General features: G+C 46.0%; 1 protein-coding gene across 1 annotated transcript in view; it reads right to left on the reverse strand.

Annotated features, from left to right (window-relative positions):
* Positions 1–19,612, reverse strand: part of btbd11b (BTB (POZ) domain containing 11b) — a 146,613-nt gene extending 127,001 nt beyond the window's left edge. The window contains exon 1 of the mRNA XM_056282029.1: positions 18,742–19,612. Coding sequence (XP_056138004.1) covers positions 18,742–19,612 — 871 coding nt within the window. The remainder of the gene's footprint in view (positions 1–18,741) is intronic.
* Between the last annotated feature and the right edge of the window lie 975 nt (positions 19,613–20,587).

Consider the following 20,587-nt stretch of genomic DNA (forward strand, 5'->3'; position numbering starts at 1 on the left):
CAAGCGCAGGACTGTGCACAGTCACTCCGGCAGCCCTGCTTTTAGGCGCCGCTTGGCCTACTTTGAACCCGGCCCTGACGCAAGACAAAATACACTAAATTGGATGGATGCAGCTTCCCCCGTTAGCAGAGATGGCCCTAATTGTTTGCTTAATGAGTCTCTTCGCTCAGCCATGTCTCTCCTGTCATTCTGTTGCACGCACAGATAAATATATACTTATTGCAAACCCCCCCCCTCCTCCCGCCTGCCTTTCTCCTCATTTCTAATATCACACTTTTGGGCTGTTTCTAGGTGAAACCAATTGGTGTGCGTGTGTGTTTGAAGACATCCCACAGTCGCGGCGAGTCTCTCTGCGTGAATGCAGCTGAGTTTGAAATTACCAATGTGACGATCATAAGACCTGCAGGTGTGTGAAAGGTTACGCTGGGAGAAATCATTTTGACAATCAATCATCATCATCGGGAGACATTTAATAATTTAGGTCGCGGACGAGGAATGAACCCATCAGCACTCTGAACGCGTTACATCCAGAGAGCCGTGCAGGGGGAGATCTGCAGGGGACTGTACCAAGGTGCTCATTACTATGGGACGCTACAGGAGGAGAGGAACTCGCTGGCGTTGGACCAAACAAGTGTCCTTCCATCCCAGAGACAGAGAAATTTGTTAATTAGTCTGGGGCAATAAGCACTCAGAATTCGGTCCCCCGCGATCACAGATGCCCTCCAGCAGGAAGTCAAAAGTGCTCAGTCAGGGTCTGCCTTCATTAGTTAAATCATGTGACTCGGGAACATTCCCCGAGAATGACAATTCACTCTCAAGGGAAGACAAGTGGATGGAAAACGTGCCAAAAAGGCACTGAGGGCATGCCTGGTGCTAATTAAGATTGGTGGGAAAAGGTCGATGGTCCCGCATCAAACATTTCCACAGATTTGATGCCATAAACCTCCCTGACTCCCCATATACCCCTTGTTCTTGTTGTATGTTTTTTTCTTGGCCCTGTGATGGACTGGTGGCCTGTCCAGGATGTCTCCCCGCTTCCCACCCAATGGCTGCTGGAAATGGCTCCAGCTTCCCCACAACCCTACTCAGGATAAGTGGCTTGGATAATGGATGGAATGGATGGATGGATGTTTTCTTATTTTATCATTACCTACTTTTCAGTTGTGCACTTTGACTTAATGTTAACCACACTGCATGAATTTTCTTTTCCCCCTTTTTCTCCCGAATTGTACCCAGCCAATTACCCCACTCTTCCGAGCCGTCCCGGTCGCTTCTCCACCCCTCTGCTGATCCAGGGAGCGCTGCAGACTACCACATAACTCCTCCGATACATGTGGAGTCACCAGCTGCTTCTTTTCACCTGACAGTGAGGAGTTTCGTAAGGGGGACGTAGCATGTGGGAGGATCGCGCGACCCCCCCCCCCCACTTCCCCCAAACAGGCGCCCCAACCGACCAGAGGAGGCGCCAGTGCAGCGACCAGGAAACATACCCACATCAGGCTTCCCACCCGGAGACATGGCCAATTGTGTCTGTAGGGACGCCCAACCAAGCCGGAGGTAACACGGGGATTCGAACCGGTGATCCCCGTGTTGGTAGGCGATGGAATAGACCGCTATGCTACCTGGACGCCCCACTGAATAAATTTTAATGCACGAAATGTGTTATACGGATAACTTTTTGATTGGTCGACTGATCGATTGGTTGATTTGCAAATATTCTCACAACGCAACAAATGAATAAAATCCACTTGTTTCAGAATCAGAATCAACTTTATCGGCCAAGTGTGCCTGTGTACATGAGGAATTTGACTCCAGTTCACGTGCAGCTTCTAGCACTTGCAGACATCACTCACACAGAAAAAAAAAAAAAAAAAAACAAGAAGTAAATGGAACAACAACAGGACACTGGAGGCAAGCATGTATGCACAACAGGTATGTCGCTACTATGCAAAGTCTTGTTAAAGTTGAATAATCAACAACCTATGCCTATATATTGTACCATACTGCTTATATACTATATTACTTATATACTATGTGCTGTATGTACGATACACTATACTGTTTCCACTGTTTTTCATGCTGGCTTCGGATGACTGAAGTAACACTTTACAAAATATGTCGTTTCCCAGCATCCTGCAGCTCACAGGCCTCATCCTGCAGCTTCCCAGCGTTCTTCCTCTCCTTAAAAGTCTGTTTCCTTTGAGAGGTCGGCGTCCAGCTGAGAAGGGGAAGTGAGTGGGACTCAGCAAAACACACTTTGGTGACTGGTTGACAGACCTTTATGGCAAGGCCAAAACCGTCAGACAAGCCTATCGCGGGGCCAGGTTTCTGTGTCATGGGGGTGGGGGGGAGAATTGTAAGTGCACCACGGCATTATGTGAGATTCGTTTGTAGGGGTTCGGCAGCTGCTGTCCAAAAGATAAAGAGCTGTAGTTTTGGAGGTTAAGATATGAAAACAGGGGCATATGGGTAGCGTAGTGGGATCTCCGGTTCAAATCCCCGTGTTACCGCCTGCTTGGTCGGGTGTCTCTACAGGCACAATTGGCCGTGTCTGTGGGAGGGAAACCGGATGTGGTTATGTGTCCTGGTCGCTGCAGTAGCGCCTCCTCTGGTCAGTTGGGGCACCTGTTCAAGGGGGAGGGGGAACTGGGGAGAATAGCATGATCCTCCCATGTGCTACGGCCCCTGGTGAAACTCCTCACTGTCAGGTGAAAAGAAGCAGCTGGTGACTCCACATGTATCGGAGGAGGCATGTGGTAGTCTGCAGCCCTCCCTGGATCAGCAGAGGGGTGGAGCAGCGACCAGGACGGCTCGGAAGAGTGGGATAATTGGCTGGGTACAATTGAGGAGAAAAAGGGGCGGGGGGGGAATCCATTCATTATCCATTATCCAAACCGCTTATCCTGCTTTCAGGGTTGCGGGAATGCTGGAGCCTATCCCAGCAGTCAATTGGGCAGCAGGCCGGGAGACACCCTGGATAGGCCGCCAGGCCATCACAGCCTAGTGGCCTGTGTATGATGAAAAAAAAATATATATGAAAACAGGAGTTCTCACTTTTAACCTCAATTTGTCTGGTCTTCTCCTGGATCACACTGCTAGCGCTCCAACGAGGAGACCTACTCCACTCCACAGGGCCTACACATGTAACGTGTAGGCCCTGTGTGATGGCCTGGTGGCCTGTCCTGGGTGTCTCTCCGCCTGCCACCCAATGACTGCTGGGATAGGCTCCAGCATCCCCACGACCCTGAGAGCAGGCCAAGCGGTTTGGATAAGGATGGATGGATGGCGTTCTCACTTTTAACCTTATTTTGTCTGGTCTTCTCCTGGATCACACTGCCAGCGCTCCAATGAGGAGACCCACTCCACGTGCAACCATGAAATTCTTCCTCCTTCAGTTGACTGAGGTCGGCACCAGCACAACAATTTCCAAACTCATCTGTGTGGGGTTTGAATTTACAGAGGCTGTGTGCCAGATGGTCATAGATGGCTGCTATGAAGGCAAAAAACAACCGGGTGTTTTTCTTTTTTTTACATTTTAAAAATATCTTAACCTTCCTGCAGTATGGAACGACGTATACAAATAATTTAGATCTAAAAAAAAAACGACATAAAAAAAGCATCAAAACAAAGTGAACATTTTATGTATTGTTGCACGGGTAGCAACAGCAGAGTTGGCAGTTTACATCATAGTGGATTGTAAATGTCATTCAGTCTGTGCCGGTTTGAAACAGAAGTTGATGTTGCTGTTTTCGTCCGTCTCTTCCCAGTGTCTCTGTTATTCTGCCGGTTTCTGATGGACTGTGAAAATGAAACGGGAGTAATGCAGTCCCCAGCATGTGTTAGCAATAAAAAAAAAGTCACTGACAAAAAAAAGATATATATATACCTTTTCTTGAGGTTAATCTGTACCATATGCTGCTAGTTCACCTTAAGGCTGAGCGACTCAGTCGAGCCTGTCCTGGCATATGAGCGTAGATTCTGCAATATGACCTCTGGTAGCGAGTGCATGTAAAGCTAGCATTTCAGAATGCTCATTTTCAGCCTGTCAAATGTGCTTTACTGAAACGCAGTCTCATTTTCTGGGGGTTTTTTCCTCACTGGTTTTTTTTTTCTTCCTTCTTTTTATCACACACACACAACCCCATTCACTCAGCGAAACAAGCCAAAAGTGCAGATCGGAGTAAGATCTGGGAGAGGCCTGTCACGGCTCAGACACATGTGTCTGTCTGCAGTGTGCCGGGCCGAGGCGGGCGGGCGGGGGGCAGGAATGGTTTTCCCAGTGGGGCCTTCCCTATCTGTGCTGACAGAACTATTAGACCCCCCGCCAGATATGTAGGACAGGACAAGGTTACCCTCGATTCAGCACTTACCTGCGATCCAAGCAACAGCAGAACATGCAAGTCATTATATCTACTGCGAAATCAGAGAGGGGGAAAAAGGGAGAGTGACAGAAAGAGTAGGAAATAGCAGGAAGGGGGATGTGCAGCTGTTGAAGGACGGAAGAGAAGGAGAGACAGAGGAGAAAAAGGTGGAGAAACATCCACTCCTTCACATCTTCATCCACCTCTTGGATGAGGGGCTCTGATCGGGGGGCAATCACCATACAGTCACATGTGCTGGCTAATGGCTGCACATGGGCCCATACACATGTGCATAAACACACATTCTCAAGGTGACTGCTCAGCCCCCAGGGGAGGTAATGGGATACAGAATCGAGGAAACAAAGTCAGTAATCCATATCCATAGCCATCTAGAAACTGACCCTAAAAAATGCTATGTTCCCATTTTCGTCTTGTATGGGTGCCGATCCTCTATCAAAACAGCGTGCTGAAACTTGTCAGTTTTGGAGTGTCTTGCTCGCTGAAATAACTCAAAACTCAGTGAACGATGAATGAAAAGTTGTTTTTGTGAACTGTTAAACTTCCAACTGGCACTTCTGCCAATTTACACAGCAGCATGCATTTTAACAAGATATCCCAATTCATGCGGGCATGATAGCTGGTAGCGCAAACCAGTTTCTAAATATTCCAGATAGTGAAATTGCTGTGGCCCGGACCGTCACACACACGACACTTCATCCGGCCCACATACCGCGTGGACTGATGGCACTTGGGCGGTCCGCTCCTGTTTGCCAGATCTGGGCCAGAACCAAGCCATAGCAATGCCGCATGTGCCACATATTTGCCAAAGGTGGACCATATTTGATATGTGATATTTGGGCCATATTCACCGTTTACCACACGGGCCACTTCAGGGTCACATCCAGATTACATGTTGTCGAGAGCACCACATCTTTGCCATAAAAGGTCCACATTTGATTTGGCATATTTGGTCCATATTTGCTATTATCAGGCTCACATCCATTTTGTCAGGGCCGAAAGAAGGCCATCAGTGCCGCATCACTGCCTGAAGTAGCCAACATCCGGATGCTATCTGGGATGGGATTTTGTTGAGAAAAACAAATTTCTTTATGCTGACAAAAGGAACAGACGTTAAATGACCGTGATCTTGATTTTTTTTGCCATTCCATGAGAGAGTTCCTACTACTACTACTACTTTTAGCTAGTCCTGTTATGGGTCACCACAGCAGATCATCCGTTTCCATTTCTTCCTGTCTTCTGCATCTTCCTCTGTCACACCAGAGGGTTCCTATTTTTCCCAAATCTGGCTCTGGATCGGGGTGGCTGTTTGGGGGAGAGGGCAAACTGGGGGGAATAGCGTGATCCTCCCACGTGCTATGTACCCCTGGTAAAACTCCTCACTGTCAGGTGAAAAGAAGCGGCTGGTGACTCCACATGTATCGGAGGAGGCATGTGGTAGTCTGCAACCCTCCCCGGATCGGCAGAGGAGGTGGAGCAGCTACTGGGATGGCTCGGAAGAGTGGGAAAACCCCTCCCCCCCAAAAAAATTGTTTGACACAACTTCCGAGTTGTAACTTTCAACCAATTGTTGACCTCCACTATACTTATGTCCCACCCCAAGCTGTCAATCTTAGCAAAGCCATAAGGAGCCATTGAGCAGAGTTGTGTTACGCCTGGAAAAAGTTCCTTTCAATTTCCAAACTCATATTTTCTCAATATGACAGCCTCTACAGATCCAAGCGTTTATTAGCCAACCTCAATGCAATCTCTCAGGTAAATTCTGTAAAGTTTCAATGAATACGGAGAAAAATGCAAACATACGTGAGCTCGAACAAACAAAGCAATTCAGGGAAAAGGTGGTCTATATTTATGTGAGACATGTGGCAGTTGTTGTAAGTTGGAAATGCTTGTAATTACGCCGTTTTTGGTCCTTTACACAGATGAGTAATTCTCCACATTAGCCTGTGTGGCGTCTAACACTTTATAACCCCTTAAAACCCCTAACGTACGATTACAGCCTCAGGGAAATGGTATATGTTCATTCCAGGGGCATGCTGGCATGTCGAAAAGCAGGGGGTGTTTATTTCTATCCCATAAGCTATATCTGCTCTGTGTTTGAACAGCTGAGGGTCATTTACGTGGTTTGCACAAGAAAGAAATAATAGTGTTCTTCCCGTTAGCCATCACCCCAGAAATCCATGACACCCCATTGTAGCTCCATGACTCGCTGGGGTACGGTCAGGATTAGCGACGCGGGGTACTGTCATGTGCAGAGAGCTCGGAGGCCAGAAGCAATTTGTCTCCCGCTCGACAACTGTGTGCTGAAAAAGATTTAGGATAGTTGAGGATTTGGCGAAAAGGTGTGATTAATGATCCTAAACTGAATGCAATTGTGCTGTCAATCCCTACACGGATCCTCTCTGGGAAGATGCCGTGGAGATTAAACCTCACACACGACCAACCAGTTCATCACTGTTGATTTATTAGATAGGTGGGTGAAACGCTCACAATGCTGTGCACAAAATCCCGAGTGGTTACCAGGGAACGAGGGGTGGAAAGATCAAGAACAGTTGTAACTAACAAATTTGTTTTTTAACATATAGATAACACATATCCATCCATCCATTACCCAAACCGCTTAGCCTGCTCAGGGTCGCAGGGATGCTGGAGCCTATCCCAGCAGTCATTGGGCGGCAGGTGGGGAGACACCCTGGACAGGCCGCCAGGCCCTCACAGGGCTAGTTCCTCATTAATAACGCGGAGATAATGTTAAGTAACTTAAGAACAGACTGCGAGGTACCATGCTAATGAACCAAAATCTATTTAGCTCATCCATCCATTATCCAAGCCGCTTATCCCAAACGGGGTCGCGGGGATGCTGGAGCCAATCCCAGCAGTCATTGGGCGGCAGGCGGGGAGACACCTTGGACAGGCCGCCAGGCCATCACAGGGCTGACACACACACACTTAGGGACAATTTAGTATGGCCGATTCACCTGACCTACAAGTCTTTGGACTGTGGGAGGAAACCGGAGCACCCAGAGGAAACCCAGACAGACACGGGGAGAAAATGCAAACTTCACACAGATGACGAGCTGGGGTGAGCCCCCAAGGTTGGACAACCCCAGGGTTCAAACCCAGGACCTTCTTGCTGTGAGGCGACTGTGCTAACCACTGTGCCGCCAATCTAACTAGTAAATTTTGCATATCTGTGAATCTGCATAAAGACCACTTACTTAATGAATCGCCTCTGATTAACTGACTCAGGTGCAAAATGGCATGTTTCCAATAACAAATCACTGCTCCCTGATTACCTCCATATAAGTCACAATTTTCTTGTCCCCCCCAAGGAAAGTAGTACATCATTCCTATCAGTATGACTTATTTATTCACTACTTGTTCCTCCTTGGTAACACCTTGGGAGTTTGTGTGCAGTTTTGTAGTGTTATCAATATATATATATATACATATGTGTGTGTGTGTGTGTGTGTATGTATATATATAGCGTTTTTTTCTGAAACCGTCAATGGTGTTGTAAGCCCTCAACTAATGAGGAGCAGAATATCAACAAAAGTTTTAATGCATTACAGTACAGGCCTGTTTCATGCGTCTCACACTCATCAGCTGCCATATATATATATATATATATATATATATATATATATGAATCCGATGGATAATATTGGGGCGTTGTAGTTTTCCTGGACCAATGGGGCAGTCAGACGAGAAAAGTAAAATGGGTATCACCCCGCCCACCAAGGTTTCTCCCCGTCAAAAATAAATAAAAAAGTAGTCCTAGCTGTCCGTTCATAGCTGTGAAGTGGGTGTTTTAGGTGAGATAAGAGTTCCCCCTTCACACCGATTCACTGCCTGGTTGACCCGGCCTGGTGGCGTGCAGGCGGTTGGTCACAGCAGACGATGTACCGGAATGACAGCGTTTTCTGCTGAGGATAACCTGGTATCCGGAGGGACTTGGCTGTCTTTGGAGATGACCGTCCCTCTCGTAAAGGACCGATCGGTGACGTTACAGCCAGAGGGGTCTCTGACTGTCATCTTGTCTCTTGCATTTAAGGAAATGGAGGGTGAGATGATTAAGGCCTGGCTGACTTAACCTAAGCTAAGTGATGTGCAAGCAATACAGCTTGTAGCCGGTATGTCCCATGGAAATATGAATCTAGGCTTTAATGTCATCAGAAAGATCTTCAGTTAATCTGGATGTTTTTCTCTCAGTACACAATATGAACCAGCCTTATCAACACTTATTTGATGTTGGCTAGTGTGTGTGCGCGTACATATTTTGGGGAATTTTGCTTACGGTTCACCAGCCATGAATCTGGAAGCATCCTGACATGTACTAACAAGCATCTTCCTTTCTCAGCAGTTCCGATACCAGTCATTTTCATTGAAATTTTCACAGCTGATAGGCTCACATAAAAAGGGGAGACAAGTCAAGCCTGTTTACCCGATACATATATCTCCCTTCAGATGTACTTGTCATACAAAACGGGATAATTTCACCTTTATCCAACAAGTGGAATTTAAAGCAAGGAGGAGGATTTTGTAAAGTAGATATGGATGCTTCCACCTGACTAATCCACTTGTTGGCGCTTGCCAGCTTTGAGACTTCCTCCTGTTATAGTATTAGAAAGTACACGTTGCCTGTCTGGGTCTCATCTGTCACAGAGTCTCTTACAGAGCTTCTTCTTTTGATCACGATGGCGTCTGTGCTTTTTTTTCCCCCTCCATATTTCTTCCAAGTCTTGAGCACAAGCAATCCATTCTCAGCCAAAACCTTACAGATTCGTGCTTCACATGGCAGAACAAATGTTGTCTTGGTCTGGCCCGAACCTGTTCTGATGTGTTCCTCATGTCTCTGATATACGGCTACCTTCACTCTTTGATATCTGTAAGTCTAATAAAATACCGTGAGGACCAGTTGATGCCCTTTTATACACTGTATGGACAGACAAACAGACAGAGCGAGAGAGCGAGAGAGCGAGAGACAGACAGACAGAGCGAGCAAGAGAGAGTAAAGGGCGAGAGAGACTAAAGGGTCTGACCCTGCTTAGCTTCCGAGATCCGACGAGATCAGGCGTTATCAGGGTGGTATGGCTGTTTCTCTATTGTTATGGCTATTTTATTGTTTCTTTATTGATCGTTACAATGTTGTGTTGATGTTCATTATTAGTGTTATTGTGTACTGTTCAAACTGTATTTTTGATGCTTTGGCAACATTTTTGTAAAACTTTCATGCCAATAAAGCCCTTTGAATTGAATTGAATTGAAAGTGAATTGAGAGACAGACAGAGAGAGCAAGAGACACAGGCAGGGAGACAGAATGAGAGAGAGACAGACAGGCAGACAGAGAGAGCAAGACAGACAGACAGACAGACAGACAGACAGACAGACAGACAAGACAGACAAGATAGATAGATAGATAGATAGATAGATAGATAGATAGATAGATAGATAGATAGATAGATAGATAGATAGATAGATAGATAGATAGATAGATAGATAGATAGATAGATAGATAGATAGATAGATAGATAGATAGATAGATAGATAGACAGACAGATAGATAGATAGATAATCCTTTGCATTAATTTGTTAACGCTAAAGCGTTCTAATTAAAAAAAGATTCTTGGCTCCAGCTGTGTGAATATGAGTCTTTAGTCAAGCTTTGAAGAGATTTATTCATTATGACTTCCACACATATCAGTCTAACTACTGAATAAGCATAACTGGCGTTTCTACTTTAAGGTGGATGTTTGCCATTGACGGCAAACAGTAGGCGTTTCCGAAACCGCAAATAGGGACAAATCTCCCCAAGCTAAATGCCCCAAAAACACCGGGGAGTCAGTCGATAATCATTTGGTGCCATGTTTATTCTTTACAATGACTGCAGTGACACTCCGTCACACGGAGGCGGCCTGGCACTGTATCTAACCGAGCTTAGTGCCAGTCTGCCAGTTGCACGTGTCATCACACACAGCGGTGAATGACAGACTGCAACTTTGAAACGGTTTGCAGAAAACTCCGAAGGAAAGAAATAAAGGGAGGGGTTAGGCTAAAGAATGAAAACAGACACCCCATTCATTGCGGGAGCGGAGTAAAAAATGAACTGTTTTCTATCACCTTTCTCCTGTTAATCTTCAGACGAAAACCTGGCTAGAGCTCCCACTCTGCACACTACACCCAAAGACACATTGGCATTCCACATTTCCCTTGCAAGCTCTCGATTAATACCAGATCTGCTCCAGAGCCGGGCATGACTGTGTGTGTGTGTGTGTGTGTGTGTGTGTGTGTGTGTGTGTGTGTGTGTGTGCCTGATTCTATTCTATGTGTGCCTACTTTCTTGTGTATGTGTTAGTGTCATGTAAGAATTTGCCTTAATATGTGTGTATGTGCGTGCACATGCACGTGCACAGGTGTTTATGTGTGTGCGTGGGATATTTCTACATATGCATTCAAGTGCATGCTGGTGGGCAATGATTTCACCCCCTACAGACACATACCTCAAATCCCAGACGTACAGGGCCTGGTCTCAACTGGTACGGAGTGGTACCTCCGCAGACCCCAGCCTCTCCTGTCTGACTGGCCTGATAGCACTTCCCCTGTCCTCACCGTACGTGTCACTGAGTGCGCCAGGCACCGACCTCACACTGCAACACTGAGCGCCGGACAAGGAACAAAAGGCCTGAGAATGGACTGAAACCCACAGTTCACGTTTTCATCTAATTAGTCCACCTCAAAAACTGTTGTAGTAGCAGTACCGTGAAAACTATAAAAAAAGCAGTCTTGTCTCTTGTGTTTTCATTCCACTGCAAATGTTGGGACTTCATCAATATTACTGGTATATTACTGGACTGGTACTGGTCCATTGGCCTTATACAAGTAATTTTTTTTCTCTTTTTTTGGATTTTTTTCTCCCTTTTTTTCTCCCCAATTGTATCCAACCAATTACCCCGCTCTTCCGAGCTGTCCCGATCGCTGCTCCACGCCCGTCTGCCAATCTGGGGAGGGCTGCAGACCACCACCTGTCTCCTCTGATACATGTGGAGTCACCAGCTGCTTCTTTTCACCTAAGAGTGAGGAGTTTCGCCGGGGGGACGTAGTGTGTGGGAGGATCACGCTTTTCCTCCCACTTCCCCCTCCCCCCTGAACAGGCGCCCTGACCGACCAGAGGAGGTGCTAGTGCAGTGATCAGGACACATACCCACATTCGGCTTCCCACCTGCAGACACGGCCAATTGTGTCTGTGGGGACGCCCGACCAAGCCGAAGGTAGCGCGGGGATTCAAACAGGCGATCCCCATGTTGGTAGACAACGGAATAGACTGCTACGCCACCCGGACGCCCTGGCCTTATACAAGTAATTTATCAACAAATGAATGTATCTGATACCAAACTATAAAACTATCATTCTTTTCAAGTGCTCGCTAGTTCTGCACAAAGCCAGTTTGCGAATAAGACTTCTGCGATGGTGTTTCCAAGCAAGGCCTCTCCCAGTCCAAGGAAATTCTATTACTCGAGGTCACAGTTTCAAATGGTCCAGCCTGAAAGGTCAGCTGTGGGAAGAGTTAGCCATGATGAAAACCATATTTGTAGGACCAGAATACAAGGCAAGGCTTTAAAAGTCCTCCTGGCTGACTATCTGTTCAAACTCGAAAGGCACATCAGTAAACCTAAGGCATCTCACACCTTGGGTGCAATTACAGCATGTCTTCAGGGGAGGGGGGGGTACTCAGTTTCATATATACATTTTCTGTGACATGTCCACAGGGGAGATAGATGATATCAGTGTTCTTGGGGCAAGTGGGGGCTGTAAGTAGTATCCCAACATATAAGGTACCTTCCTGTTCTGACAAGATACCACAGGCAAACAAGGGAAACCCCACACCTATCTGAGATGAACACTAAGTCAATGCTAAAGAGAGGAGCCCTTTATATATATCTGTTTGTGTGTGTGTGTGTGTGTGTGTGTGTGTGTGTGTGGTGTGTGTGTGTGTGTGTGTGTGTGTGTTTGTGTGTTTGTTTTTTTTGTGCTCATGAGTGGGAGGCCCACCATATGCTAGATGTGCCAGTGCAGAACTTTAGGCTGCAGTAGATAAAAACACATTATAGGTAATATGGATTTTGTGGTGCAACCAGCCACAAACAGAAAGAGCATTATTTATCCATCCCCCTCTTTTATACATGCTCATTTGCAGATATCACCGCACCAGAGTACATCTAACAAACAAATTTATGCGTGCATCCATTCATACATATATGCATACATGGATACAGAGATCAACGCATACGTACATACTGAATACACAGGCATAAAGCCAGATATTTTTGACGACACATAAAGGACTTGCTTACCAAACCCTAGGTGAATTATATAGTGTATTGCTCGGGTACCTGAGCAAGGCTATAAAGGAAAGTTCAAACACAAAATATGCCCAGAGAAGTCATTACCTAATTGAGTTTGTGTGCCTGGTTTACTGGAAGGAAATAGCCCTGGCTGAGGAGAAGTGGTAAAGACTTATGCACATAAAGGCACCTTCACGAAGCTGGGTCACCATCTCAGTTATCATAATATGGAAAAATCACCTCAATTTCCCCTGCTTGGCATAGAGGGAGAATAGATCGAAGGATATTAAGTGTCAGTGGCGGCAGGCAGAGGTTGGGTTATAAGGTCAGTCTTCACCTCGATGGATTGGTTTGGCTCGGTTTATCTTGGAAGTCAACAAATGCTTGGCAGCTCACTGCAGCTATTCTGCATTATATTATCATATCCTCTATCATCATATCAGGGAATCTTTAAGGCGGAGAGTGGAAAACTGTGCCATCGTCTTGCTTTGATATGGAATCGCTCAAACTAAACAAGGCCTGCTTTGTTTCACCCCAAACACACACCAAGTCTGTGAACTACTACTCCTCGTCACTCCCTTGAAACTTTCCATTTAAACCTGCTACTGTTGACGCTCATCGCAGAAGCACGCTACTGATTATTTTTGAAGGGTTAACTGACCAGTCTTGCCCTATCAGGACTGAAAGAAAAGGTCTGTGTAAAACCACATGATATACACATATGGTTTATTTCATTCACTGTATTTCATTTCATTTCATCCTAAGCAGAAACACCCCAGGTTACACTGGTGCAAGGTACAAGGCACAGTGCATGTATAAATGCTCCCCTATAGCTGTAATCCTATTGTTTTCTATGACACCTAAATGCACAGAATGATGGAACGTTTTCATATCTTCAGCTATGTATGGTCAACAGTCTACTGTATTACAATTACATTGTAATAATACTGTCACTTTTACCACTTTACCGCTTAGACTTTCCATTTTACTCATTCAGTCTATTTACACACTTGTACTTGTATTGTATATAGCAACTGCACATTGTATATATCTATTTATCGGGATATACCTTCTGTATACTCCCCGGATATTTTGTAACTTGTTTTTTTTTTCTTTCATGTATTGTATTTTCAATTTATTCTCATTTTATTATTGTTGTTGTTCCTTTCTTGGAGATTTTTTTGGAGTTGCTAAAAAATCATTTCACTGCTTTTTGTACTTGCACATGAAGTATGTGACAAATGAAGCTTTGAATCTCGAATCATGTTATATATTTAATCTTGTCGTACAACACGTCTTTACAGATATAATTGCTCTTAAATAATGACCGAATATGTAAATGTACCTGTTTCTATACGCAGATGACTCAGCTCTGGTGGTTACTGATAAAAACTTGGCTTAGCTCCAGCAAAGGCTTAGTGAACAGCCAATTAACATCAGTGTATGAATCTCTGATAAACTCTCCTAACACCTTGGGAAAACAGAATCAATTCTGCCATACCTGCAGCAGGTATGGCCCTGAAAGTGGTAAGAAAAGTGAATGCCAGAACTAAGTTCTTGGCCATAAAGTCAGTGTTCTTGGACAGGGAAAGTTGGAAACTTGTGGCATCCAGCATAATCCAATGCTATTTTGACTATGCTGGCACATCCTGGTACTGTAGTCTCCCCAAGTTGTGGAAAACAAAACTTCAGCTCTCCCGAAATAAACCGATCAGTGTGGTCTTGGGTTTCGCACCATGAGAGCACATAGGGAGGAACCAGTTTATGCAGCTAAACTGGCTCCCTGTGGAGTCCAGAGTGACACAACTAAAACTCTGTCAGGTTCAAATAACTGTAAATGGTGTAGCCAGAAATTACTTATTAAACTTCTTTCCACTGGTCAGAGAGGCTCACAGGAACTACACCAGGTCCAGTGTAGCAAATCTGATGCTGGAAAGGATCAGTAGTCAGATGGGTCAAAGTTCATTTAGATACTTGGGTGCCCAGGATCGGAATGAGGTTCCTAACAGCATTAAACAGAGTGCAAACCTAGTCACGTTTACGGCAAAACTGAAACACTGGCTTTTGGATAAGGCACCCCTGTAAAGACAGTTGTACAGCAGGGTTGTATGTAGCTCATTCAATGGACCATCCATTCATTCATCCATTATCCAGAATGCTTATCCTGCTGTCAGGGTCATGGGGATGCTGGAGCCTATCCCAGCAGTATCCCGCACTAACCACTGCACCACCGTGCTGCCATAATCCATAAACAAATAGGAGGGAAGTCACAAATGTCACATGGCCCACAAACCAATGGACCAGTTTTACTATAATAAGAAGGGTGTACTTTAACCTGTTGCTGGAACAATGCCTGTTGATGCCCAACGTGAATATTTTCTCTATATTGATGTTCTTGCGTTTTTATGTGCTAGTGCCACATGACACTATCTCCACGTGCACGCACCTGCACACCCCTCCACACCTAACTATACCAAGGACCACAATGGAAATACGTCCTGTGACTTCTTTGTTATCCTTGATGTTCTTTTACAAACCCCAATTCCAATGAAGTTGGGACGTTGTGTAAAACGTGAATAAAAACAGAATACAATGATTTGCAAATCCTTTTCGACCTATATTCAATTGAATATACTACAAAGACAAGATATTTAATGTTCAAACTGATAAACTTTATTATTTTTTGCAAATATTCACTCATTTTGAATTTGATGCCTGCAACACGTTCCAAAGAAGCTGGGACAGGGGCAACAAAAGACTGGGAAAGTTGAGGAATGCTCAAAAAACACCTGTTTGGAACATTCCACAGGTGAACAGGTTAATTGGAAACAGGTGAGTGTCATGATTGGGTATAAAAGGAGAATCCCCGAAAGGCTCAGCCGTTCACAAGCAAGGATGGGGCGAGGTTCACCACTTTGTGAGCAACTGCGTGAACAAATAGTCCAACAGTTTAAGAACAACCTTTCTCAACGTACAATTGCAAGGAATTTAGGGATTTCATCATCTACAGTCCATAATACCATCAAAAGATTCAGAGAATCTGGAGAAATCTCTACATGTAAGGGGCAAGGCCGAAAACCAACATTGAATGCCCGTGACCTTCGATCCCTCAGGCAGCACTGCATTAAAAACCGACACCATTCTGTAAAGGATATTACCACGTGGGCTCAGGAACACTTCGGAAAACCATTGTCAGTTAACACAGTTCGTCGCTACATCTACAAACGCAAGTTAAAACTCTACCATGCAAAGTGAAAGCCATATATCAACAACACCCAGAAACGCCGCCGGCTTCTCAGGGCCCGAGCTCATCTGAGATGGACTGACGCAAAGTGGAAAAGTGTGCTGTGGTCTGACGAGTCCACATTTCAAATTGTTTTTGGAAATCATGGACATCGTGTCCTCCGGGCTGAAGAGGAAAAGGACCATCCAGATTGTTATCAGCGCTAAGTTCAAAAGCCAGCATCTGTGATGGTATGGGGGTGTGTTAGTGCCCATGGCATCATGGGTAGCTTGCACATTTGTGAAGGCACCATTAATGCTGAAGGTACATACAGGTTTTGGAGCAACATATGCTGCCATCCAAGTGACGTCTTTTTCTGGGACGTCCCTGCTTATTTCAGCAACACAATGCCAAGCCACATTCTGCACGTGTTACAACAGCGTGGCTTCATAGTAAAAGAGTGCAGGTGCTAGACTGGCCTGCCTGCAGTCCAGACCTGTCTCCCATTGAAAATGTGTGGCGCATTATGAGGTGCAAAAAAGGACAACGGAGACACCGGACTGTTGAGCAACTGAATTCGTACATCAAGCAAGAATGGGAAAGAATTCCACCTACAAAGCTTCAACAATTAGTGTCCTCAGTTCCCAAACACTTATTGAGTGTTGTTAAAAAAAAAGGTGATGTGACACAGTGGTGAACATACCCCTGTCCCAGCTTTTTTGGAACGTGTTGCAGGCATCAAATTCAAAATGAGTGAATATTTGAAAAAAACAATAAAGTTTATCAGTTTGAACATTAAATATCTTGTCTTTGTATTGTATTCAATTGAATATAGGTCGAAAAGGATTTGCAAATCATTGTATTCTGTTTTTATTTACGTTTTACACAACGTCCCAACTTCATTGGAATTGGGGTTTGTAATTGTGCATGTATATGATGTTGCAACCATGTCATTTGTCCTTTTAAAAATAATAAACTAAACAAAGCTGAACTCTGTTTTCATCCAGTTCATCAATATGTCACTGTAGCAGTGCACAAATAAGCACTGAACTATGCAAATAAAGGGATTCTGCCTTCGAGTTATACATATTTCCATATAAATAACCCTATACTTACCATTAGTTGTCGCAGTAAACATATATACATAGGACAAAGGTGTTATTTGCCTTAAGAAGGAGTTAAACGGAAAAGACAAAAAGCGCATCAGGTCAAGCAGTTTGGCCTCTCCAGTAAGAGTTGCCCCCTCCCGACCCTGAGGTCAGACACAGATAGACCTCCTGCTCTGCAGGGCCCCTGTCACACCTGGCCCCTTTGACAGATCCGTCATTACAGTAGTGGGGTTTTCTCTCTGTCTTACTATTTCATTCTCCTTATTCTGTCCTATCTGTCTTTTTTTTTCTTCTGTCACCGTAACTCAGTTTTATTCACATCACTCTGCATAATGCATGATAGCACATACCCCCCCCCAAGGCTTTTATTACATAAACCTGTTGGAGTAGGAGCCGGCACAGCACTTTTCTAGCACCCATCAAAAAAGAAAGTAATAATGCAACTTGTAGTTAAGCAACACAGATGTCCAGATATAAACATTAACTTGAAAATGTTCTTCCAAAAAAAGAAAAGTAAACTCAAAAAGCTAAGCCAAGGTAAAACCCATTACGCTGACTTACACTACAACCATTGCAAAGACCTGCAGATGCACACATGAATTAAAGTACTTCTTCCCTTTCGACTGAGAAATCTTATCACCCCTGCAGGGCACTCTTCACAACAACCCTTACAGTAAGAAATGAATCATTAAGTCTGGTGATAGTAGGTCTTGCTCACACACTTCATGCATTAAACAAACCACGGCAGCTGTAGTATAGTGATTTACAAACTACAGGTCAGGACCCACACCTGGGTGGCTGAAGGGCGGGGGGGGGGGTCCCCAGATATCCACAAGAAACCCATTTTGTTTGGGGACAGAGAAAAAAGGGCACATCTTGTTTTCCTCTACATAGAATCGAAAGAAAAAAATCATCAAATATCATCATTTATATTCGTAATTTGAGACAGCGCCAACAATGCAGTGATTTGTGCTCCAAAAGATCACTCAAATAACGTCTAAATGTTGACATGCCTTGTCCGTTTCATCTGGTCATTATAGTCGGCCCATGACCGAAGAATACAAAGGGGGGTGGTGCATTGATGAACAACAGAGAGGATTGTTTATCATCTTGCTTTCTGACAGGTAATGAGAATTTGTTGCTTGTTTCACTGCAGAAAGAAAATTTGTTCGGTGCGTCCCGGGTCAAAAAGCATCTCCACAGGTGGTTCACAGCATGAAAAAGATTGGGAACCCCCACTTGTAGGCAAACATTACCAGGAGGGGTAGGATGACCCTTTGAGGACCCCTGGACTACTACTGACAGTCATCTGCTATCTCCGCAGCCCTGCTCTTATTTCCACTGCAAAATGCTCAGTGGCAGTGCTGTTTGTTAATCAGTTACACCAATTAAGTGCTCGGCAAATAAAACAAGCAAGACAGTGCAGCGTGCACCGGACTGACTACTGTTAGGACCACGGCACGGTGCAGGGTATACCTGCAAGAGCGAAGCCCTATCGCTTGGGGATGTGCTGACAGAAATGGATGGGAGGGTGGATTCGGAAACTAGACATAACCCGGTGTGTAGGCCTACACGTATAGATCCACATCCGCGCACAGTCGTGCACCAGAACCACACGTGGAATGGAAAGGGTAATGCGTGCAGGCGCTTCGCCTCGTTCACCGACTCGCGGGCATTTGTCAACTCACCGCTCGCATTCTTCCCACAGACCAGGTGCTGATAGGGCTGAAGAGCTCCCCAGATCTCCGAGTCACCGTTGATGGCCTGCTCGAGGGACTCGACGGTGAATTTGGGGATCCCGTTATCCGGCTCCGCGACGGCGCCGCGCAACACGCGCGCGTACACCTCGCGGAAGAGACTTTCCACGCACGCGCACAGGTAGATGGCCGCGTGCTCGTGGACCCTGACCGCCACCCTGCCGTCCACCATCCACCTGAAGAAGCTCCCCACGCCCAGGACGAGTCCGCACCTTGCGGACTTGCCGCGGCTCAACTTGTCCTCCGTGCTCATGTTATACAGGGACAGGGCGCTGAGAGCCGCGGCGACGCACTTCACCGACACGGTCCACGACAGCACGATCTTCACGGCACTTTGGATCTCGTATTTCGTGCATTTGGCGTAGCGCAAACTCAGCCGCTGCGCCTCCCTGGCGATCCGCGCCAGCGCACGGCTGACCAGCACCGAGAGCCGGAGCAGAAGGTCCTGCGGCGGGCTCGGCGGTCTCCGCTCCTCGTCCCTGCCCAGTGCGCTGGCTACTTCCCCGAGGCTCCATGGCACATCCTCTAGCTCGGGTAGTTTAACGCACTGCCCGGAGCAATCCAGGATCTCGGCGTCTTCGACCAGGACGGTGTTGACAGTGTCCAGGCTGTTGTGTCGACTGTGCATCGAGTCGGTTAAGCGCCAGTAGTAGTTCCCCCCATGCGCACTCGGCGCGTGTGCCTCGGAACAGCACAACGACGCACTGGACGACCTGAAGGAGTCGGCGGCTCCACCATAACCCGAGTCTAGCGTCAAATCCTCCAGGGTCCTCGCCACGGACTTGCTGCTACTCCTTGCCATGTCTGCATCTCATACTTGTAAACGAGGGCTTTAGGGATGAGTGGCGTAAAAAGGAAAAGAAAAAAATTGTTCCGAGGCGAGGGGCAAACGAGGCAAGCCCGTGCGAGCAGGGGCAACAGATGGGCTATTCCGTGTTTCGTCTACGAGAGAGTCGGTAGAGTCAATCAGACGCTGAAGTCTAAACTTGAGGTTGCGTCTCAATGCAAAGTACATCAGCGCTCACTCAGCGTTGTTACGCAGTAGTCCCTGACAGTTAGAGGCGGGGCCGCCTGCGACCGAGAACCGCTGGCAGCCAATGCAGTCCCGGGATGACGGCCATCAGGGTTTTTAAACTGCACTGCCTCGGAGACTCGGTTTAAGAAAAGCCACTAATGAAGCCTTTGTAGTTGTGCAGTGAGGTTTATTGATAAGAAGCGAGAGAGGGGGATATGATGCAGACAGACGCACGAAGCTCGTTTTGCCGTTTCAAATTTGGGGAGGGGGGAGGGGGGGGGCTGGGACCTGTTGAAAGTTTCGAGGCACCCTGATGGCAGCGAGGATAATATGCTCGATTCAAACGCCGAGGGGGTCGACGTCAGTGCAAACACTGGAGGATCGACGCGTGGATGGTGACATCCTACTGAGGATTAGGCCTTTGAGATATTTCCTGAGGTCCCACTTGTGATGGTAACATGACTCAACTGCATTAATAATGGATGGCATGCATAATGTATCGCTCCTCCTTTGCTTCAGAGCACAGCGCATCGGCATCGAAAGGATCTGAATTACTTCCAAGGTCATTTACAGGGAGGGATGGGACCTAAACTCCACTTGTCGATTGGGTTTTTTGTTTTTTTTTCTTCTGTTTGAAAGCCATGCTCTTGTCCTCTGCATTCTGCCTAAGTGAATACCCCTACCCTGCTGTACGAGTGTTGGACCTTTTTTTTTTGCATATGATGGCCGAGACCACAAACGAGTATCTTCGGTATAAGAGGA

The sequence above is a fragment of the Lampris incognitus genome, chromosome 6 (genome assembly GCF_029633865.1).
Source record: "Lampris incognitus isolate fLamInc1 chromosome 6, fLamInc1.hap2, whole genome shotgun sequence".
NCBI lineage: Eukaryota > Metazoa > Chordata > Actinopteri > Lampriformes > Lampridae > Lampris > Lampris incognitus.